The 8,370-nt window shown below is 31.9% G+C and overlaps 1 protein-coding gene across 1 annotated transcript; it reads right to left on the minus strand.

Moving 5' to 3' along the window:
- Positions 1-3,490: 3,490 nt before the first annotated feature.
- On the minus strand, positions 3,491-5,827 carry BDQ94DRAFT_176345 (uncharacterized protein; the record flags this gene model as incomplete). The annotated part of the gene is made up of 2 exons (XM_026772675.1): positions 3,491-3,501; positions 4,627-5,827. 2 exons carry the CDS (start codon positions 5,825-5,827, stop codon positions 3,491-3,493), a joined length of 1,212 nt encoding a protein of 403 aa, XP_026619525.1.
- Between the last annotated feature and the right edge of the window lie 2,543 nt (positions 5,828-8,370).

The raw sequence follows: 8,370 nt of genomic DNA on the forward strand, positions 1-8,370 counted from the left end.
TTTATTATTTTTTATTATTTTTTATTATTTTTTATTATTTTTTATTATTTTTTATTATTTTTTATTATTATTTATTATTTTTTATTATTTTTTATATTATTTATTTATTAATCAATAAAAAAACATATTTTCATGTTTCTTTCTTTCTCTTTTTATTAATATATGTTGGCTGGCCGGTAGTGGCACTAAGCCTAAAGGGGAAGGCGGTCTAGTACCACTAGGCCAAAATGGGGTATGATCCTCCCTAAGCGGAAATAAGCGGGTCCTTAAATAGGAAGTGAATAGAATGGCTTGACTTGCTTCGGGAGGGTCAGCTAGAGGTGAAGAGGTCCTATTTATACTTAATTCACTGATAATCTAGATCATTGATTTTTGATTATCAGACAAAGAAAGCGGGGTCAAAAGCGGGGTCAAAAGCAGGGACAAAGACAGTAAATGATTGAAATAATAATCATGATATCAAGAAACACGAGGATTCACATGTAAAAGTAATCATATAATAATTTAAAAGGTTTGGCCCATATTTTTCCTCCTGAGCTGGAACTCCATACAATTTGTATGGGAAATGTAGTTGATCTGGGTTTTTCTGGATTTGTTGGTTTTTGATAATTCAATAAGAATTGAATTAGTAATAGAATGGATTTACCAGCCGACATTATTTAATAATTAATTATTTATAAAAAAAATAAAAAAAAGTATTAAAATATATTCAACCACCCATCTAACCATGCACGAATACTAAACTAAATAAAGTGATTAATATTATATAAACTAATTAATTTATATATTTATATTATTTTTATAATATTATATATACCTGAATAAAGCACTCCAAATACAGGTAAAAAAGAAAGAAATAATAATAATAAATTATATATTTATATTATTATTACAGCCGGATTCTTGAAATTAATAAATTATATATTAAAAGATTAATACCGCTATCTTAAATATAATCTAGCATAAGATATTACCAGGCTATGCCTTATAATAATAATAGATTTTTATTATAATAACTGCTAAGTAGTAATACTCACCGGGAACTTATTATATAAATTAATCTAAAATTATATCTAAGATATTTAATATAAGAAGATCACTTATTAATATATACAAATAATAATAAACTGAATAATAATTATATTTAATATACTTAGCAGGGATTATATAATAAAAACTAATATTAAAATAGAATTCTATAAATATAAGATACCAGTAATATTAAAGGCGCGCGGGACAGCCGCAGCGCATAAAAAAAGAAAAAATAATAATAATAATAATAATAACAGGTGAGACAGATACAGCAGACAAAATAAATATAATAAAGAAGTTAGTAATAGTAGTAGTAATAATATAAGTAACAGTATAGATATAAACAGCACGTGAAATATGGAAAAATCAGACATCTTTATGAACATTTTTTATAAATTTCTTAGTAAACAGTAAGAAACCTGGCCACGTATTTTCAAAAAAGAGAAAAAAAAACTAGTAATCTAATATAAAAAATTAAAAATATATATAATGTATAATTAAGCTGTATATAAACTTATAATTTATATAATACAGCTATTTTCTTGTATAAAATATAAATTATATATTTTTATTATATAAACTACCACCCACACAGAACAGCAAGAAAACTGTATAAAATAAATATTTATATAAAATAATAAAAGAAAATATATAAGTAAGTTATTTTATATAAAAAAAATAAAACATATAAAGAAATATTAGAAATTATTATTATTAAGTAAGCCAGCCAGTATAGTAATACACTATTAAAAAAAAGAATTATAGAAAAAAGAAAGTAAAAAAAATCTTTAATTTTATATAATTTATTATTATAAATTAAATATAATAAATAATAAAATTATTTATAAATAAGTTTTTACTTACTAGAATATAAAACTGTAAAATTATATTTATTATTTTATACTAGTCTGCTACAGACCTGCGTGCGGTATTATATCTACACGCGGGACTCCAGAATAAAAAAATATATTATATATTAATAATTAAAAAAATCAAATTTTAACACTTTAATTTGCCGGATTATTGTGATTTCTTGATTTTCTAATAGAAAAATATATAAAACTATACTAGTCTACCTGCAGCTGCGGGGACGCAGTCTCTGGAAGAAAAAGATAATGTTAAAATAAATTAACTAGTTTACTGCGGTCCAGCAGATCAGATAAGTAATATATAATTATAAATTATATAAATTAGATAAGATTATATAACTTATTTTTATATTATATCTTACTAATCTTCTTGATACTAAGAAAGGTCAGTGATCAGTTCAAAATATAAATATATAATAATAGCTAGTATTTGCGCATATAATTAAACTTATCACGTCTCTTACATCGCTCCTAACATATATATAATAGAAATTTGATCAGATTAATATATATAATAGAAATTTAAATTAGATTAGTATTTTTCTTACAAATATAAAGTCTTATTGGGTTTATTAAGCATTACTAAAATAAATATTATTGTGAGAGCTGATTAAATATGTCTTATTTAGTGTATCTAGACTAGAATATCAAACATAAGGAGGGAAGGAGAAAGTATGAAAAAATATATATAAATAATAAGAATAAAGAAATAAAGAAATAAATATTAAAGTAATACTTATTATTATAATATTTATTTTAATAATATTTAATAAATTTAATTAGACTTAATATTCGTGGAAAAGAATACTAATCTAATTTAAAATTTTATTATATATACCAACTAAATTCAGAAGCGTATATTACCATGTTCAAATAATTATAACTTTATATAATTATTAATTAATAAAATAAAAGTTATATCATTATATTCTATATACAAAGTACTATTAAATAATACTAATTATAAACTTATCGGATATTATTTGACTGTTGTCCCGTTGTGAAGATTTCTCTACTAAAAAGATCCATCAAGAATGAGAATAAGAATGAAGGATCTTAAAAATAGAGAACATCTGTATTATATTAACAGAGGCCTGCTATCTAGCAGATTTCATTATCTGGATAACTTATTTTTCTGAAATTAAATATATATATATATATAATTTCGTACTAGCTATTTATAACAGGTAATATACAATAATTAATATAATTTCTTATAGATAAGCAGTATAAGTACAGAACAGCTAAGATAATTATATATGTTTTAATTAATTCCCGTGATTTAGCGCACTATGATAGATACTATAATATAATATTTAAGATATAATCTATAATATATCAAATATACTGAGAGAAGCAGGCTATAGTAAGAAATATAAATTATAAGATATTACCAGCTAGTAATATTCTCGGAGCAGTACTGGATTTGGCGGAGGTATTATAAAGATTTTAAAATCACGTGCTATAATAGTAATATAATATAATCTCAGGTATTAGCCACTACCGGTCTTGACAGGACTCTAAATTTATCCGGAAATTAAATTATTCATGTTCATTAGATATATATAAAGAATATAGATTATAGATCTCTACATATCGCCTAGGCGAGGGGTCAGTGTATGAAAGATCATCATTATCATCATCATCACTGTAATATGATCATATCCACGGATCATCTCAATTACTCCATTAGCTACAGAGCGGCCCAACTGCACAATGCTTGCGACACCGCGCCGTGCCAGCTCGAGCTGAACCAAGCTATTATTCGGCTTATTGGTATCGACCCCTGGCTCGAGGGGCGTTAGGACTAGGAAACACGAGGAACAATCTAATATAGTATGCTTATTTCTTTTTTATCCCTTCCCTTATGAATATAGAGGTTTGAAAGTCTGTGCTGTGAGCCGGGTGGCATACAGCCAAAAAGCGGGTAAGCTTGTTTTAAGTAATATTCTCCTCATTTAATTAATCAAGTTGCTGGTATTCAAGAGAATCCATCACCTTCGGACATTCAAGGTGATTATAGGAATATGCGGATATCTAAGTTTATGTATAACTTAGTCCTTGAACTCGTGTTTATTATCCAGATACCACGATATAATACATTAGTTAAGAGTAGGTTTAGATTTGATATATATATTCGTTCATTTTCCAGAATATTAAACCCCAGTTTAGTTATGGCTATCTATTACATACATAGCATTATTAATTATTACAATAGAGTAATTATGGTCCTGGACGAAGTCTATGGATATTGTATTCTCATTGTATAAATATCCTATGAGCCCGTCATGCCTCATATATACAGTAGATATTCTTCTGAGGATATTTCAATGAGTGCTTCTCATAATGTCAAATCATCTTGAAAGTTTTTCTGAGAACCATTGTTCTATGAATATTAGGTCTTTTCTAAAACAATGAATTGATAGAAAACAGGGCATTTGGCTGGAATTCTATCTAGAATTGCATTACAACTTAAGCACGTACATAACGAATGGACAATTTTACCGGACAATTTTGCTCGTTCAAATATGAGGGAGCATATTAGACCAGCGAACCGTTAAGTATGCACCTGCTGGCAAGCTCCTAATACTGATAAAGGCCTCTACCGTCAGATACACAATGCATATAAAATAGGAAAACAGGCTGAGCGTGGCCATTGCAACGAGTAGAAATCGGCACCAAGAGGGGATCCACTTTGGCCACCCCTCTGCTTTTCTGTTCTCACTTTTGCTACTTTCGATAGGCAATGTGGTAACTGCACCACTACTGACGCTCTCTTTGGCCGTTAATTTTCCAGGGATATCAAGCTCTTCTAATGGTATATCCATAGAGCCATCCTTATACATCTTCCAAAAGCCATAGATGATATTGACTAGCTGTCTGACCAGTGGCGCATTGTCAAACCTGACTTCGTATAAATATCGCACGAAAAAACGTTCAAAGCCCTTATCATAGATGAAAAGGTAGATAAGGAGCGGAAACAGTCCCATTCCAACAGCTGATAGACGCCATAGTAAGCGCTCAATGGATGTCGGAAAGTGCGAGTTCCACAAAGTAGCATGAAGACCACCATTGACTATGGCAGTAAAGGCTTGCACAAATTCCACTATGGGCTGAAGCATCACGACAGAATCATACGCTGCACGAAAGGACATATGGACGAATGTACCGTTAGATCTCCTCTCCGTGATGAAAGATTGTCCTCGGAATAGGCTGATGCTGGGGCTTTCAAGATCATGTCCCCCCATCTCACCTGCATCTGCATCCAGTGGGATAGGGATAGGCACAGCAACGTTCAATGGTTTTGACCACCAGAAAAGGTACGTAGTTACCGAATAGAGTATCTGGATGGCAACATGAGCCTCAAGAAGTGTTACTGGTAGACCCGCTGACTTTCGGCCTATGAGTTGCACAAGCAACCACATGGCCTGACAAACGACAATGGCCTTGGCGATATTATTCGCCTTCCCCTTGTCCTCAATAACATTGTGATCGAAATGTGACTTGGTAAGTTGGCCACTTTCAACCAGTCTCCGTATGATTCCTCTTTCCAACAATAAAATAAAACCAGGAGAACCAATGGTAGTGATCAATTCGTCGGTTTCTGTTCGATATCTCGCTTCCTTATCGCCCAAATTCTTGCCTTGGTCGCACGGTTCTGATTTGAATTTGTTTGAATCGACAACAAAGCCCCCCATTGTGACAAAAAAAGCGCCAGGCATCCCGAGTACATCCTGGAAATCTTGGAACTTTTCGTCATCGTCCCATGCGGCGCGCCAGGCGCGCAAAACACGTTTGGCTTCCAACCACTGCGACACAGCCATGCAAAATATCACTTCGGGAGTCAAGGCAGCACCTATCATCAGCGCCAATTTGTAGTAGATCCTAGCAGAAGTCCGCTGTACAGGAACCACATTAGGATGCATAGCGGTCCAGATACAGAGAATGAACGTGGTTGTACAGCTCCAGAACAGCTCGAGCGTACCCCGTTGATCAGGTCCTGGCACATATGAGGGCTCGGTCTGCGGAACAGGATGACTGATTACTGGATGAATCATCATTAAGTGAGTAAGAAAGAAAAGTTGACGCATGATGTCCAATACCATATGGTGTTTCTCTAGGTATTTGAAAGATAGTTGGGAAGAAACTCAATGTTCTATTGAGGCTGACCATTGAAGCACACTCAAAGGTTTCAGGTGCCGCCTTTATAAGGCAGGATATTGATACTCAGCCCCACCAAAAGGGTGACGTGGCAAAGAGGAGAGAGAAAAAGCAAAGAGAGAAAAAGCAATGCCAAACACGAACACAGCAGAACAAGTCCCTTTTAGTCTCTATTACACGCCCTGCAGAGTCAAGTCAAATCCTTACTCCCCTTCCAGTCTTTTGCAAAGTATCGATATTCAGTGAATCAAAGGGAATAATTAAATCATTCTGCCGCTCCTTCTGGTGGTTTTAAGTTGACTGCTTCGAACAGGACTTTTAACACGTCGAACAGGATCCCAGCGCCATAAGATCTGCAACTAAGAGCATAACTCAGATTTTCGCAGTGGTACCTAGGTTTTTCCTATGGATGCATTCGCGGCTATTTCCATGAAGAGAGATGAAGTTTCAGGAAGATAAAGTAATCCTGTAAGTAGGAGAAAACTCGAAAGTGATAAGAAATATGATATGACAGACGGGCCGAAAAAAATAACAAAGATATCTTTTGGCTTACGTGAGGGTAAGCCTATAGCTTCGCCTTTGGGCGCTGTGATTGCTTTGCTTTCGGAGGAGTGATACCAGTACGAGGATTAATCCCACTGGACGTAAATCGGTACAGTCAATGGGAATAATTTACACCAGTTCTAGAAGTTGGGGAGACTCATGTGCATTCCTGAAAGGCTATGTCGGCTTAGTATGTGGCGTCGCGTCTCAAAAAAGTTCCATCATGAGATCCTGGAATGGCCTTGCTCGGAGACTTCTGTTGGCAAGGCGAAACTTAAGAATATCCCTAGTTTCCGATTTTCTTAGAATCATGCCCAATATCTCTATCGGAAGTTCATGCGTTATGTTGGCTAGGTTATAGCAGATGCTCACTGTTTATACGATCCGTGATGGAGGTTCTAAGAGCACGAAGCCCTCTCACAATGATAGGTTCTTTGGTGTATCAAAAGTCGCTTTGATCTCGATGTGATAGGGATTAGAACGTTCGAAGCGTACAGGGACTTTTGTTACGGTAAATTATGATCACATGACTCGGGGGTTTTCCTGGATTCACGTGAGAGCGGCTAGAGTACGGTAGACCCCGCCCAATCGCAACCCAAAAGATAAATTATGGTAATACATACTTAACCACATAGAGATACCTCTTATAAGATCCAACGTTTCACATGAATTTCCGTAATATATGAGTTCTTTCAGTGTTAAAGTGAGAATAGACTGATTCTAGTTTAACTTGACTTTAATATTAAGGAGAGTTGTCTTTTACATGGGCGGGATAGCATCTATATATATATATATATATATATCTGTTCCTCTTCCCTGCCGTAACATTCAGCCATTATGAGACTCATCACAGTGCCTGTGATATTCAACATCAGGTTCAGCCACCGTCGTATTTAGCACTTGGGTCCTTGGAGGGTTTCCGGGTGAACAATGGGTACTCCAATCACAAGGTATCTTTGAGAGTCGAGGAAATAGAATTCTAGTAGAGAAATCTTTACAACAGAACAACAGTTAAATAATGTCTGATAAGTTTAATATTAGTATTATCTTATAGCTCTTTCTACGCAGAGTACAGTAATATAATTTTTTATTTTATTATCTAATGATTATATAGTATTATAAGTATTCAAAAATAATAATATATATTTTTAAATTTAATTAGGATATATAACAGAAATTCAATCAGATTCATATGTATAATAAAAATTTAAATTAAATTAAAATTTTTTCTATAAATATTAAACTCTATTAAGTCTATTAAGAATTATTAAAATAAATATAATAATAATAAATATTACTCTAATAAGTGTTACAGAAATAAATATTATAATAAAAATAAATAATATATATTTTTATATTTATAATTCAGAGATTTATTTTATATTGAAACTTTATATCTTATTTCTTAAAAAAATCTATATTTTCAGAGTTATATTATAGTATTAATATACTATAGATTCTAAGAATTCTATATCCTCTAGAAAGCTTAAATTATATATTATTATATAATAATCTATGTATATATCTACAGTCAGCTATAAGAAAACAGAGATTCTATTTTAAATAATAAATTATTAAAATAATAATATTATAAAAATAAAATAGAAAATTAAAAAATAAAATTATATTTATATATTTTAATTTCTGTGACGCCGCCGAGTCCACAGAAGATAAAAAAGATTAATATTATGATAAATAAATTTATTATAATTAGGGTTTTAGGGTTTTAGGGTTTAGGGTTTAGGGTTTTAGGGTTTTAGGGTTT

This window comes from Aspergillus welwitschiae (assembly GCF_003344945.1).
Source record: "Aspergillus welwitschiae strain CBS 139.54b unplaced genomic scaffold BDQ94scaffold_109, whole genome shotgun sequence".
NCBI lineage: Eukaryota > Fungi > Ascomycota > Eurotiomycetes > Eurotiales > Aspergillaceae > Aspergillus > Aspergillus welwitschiae.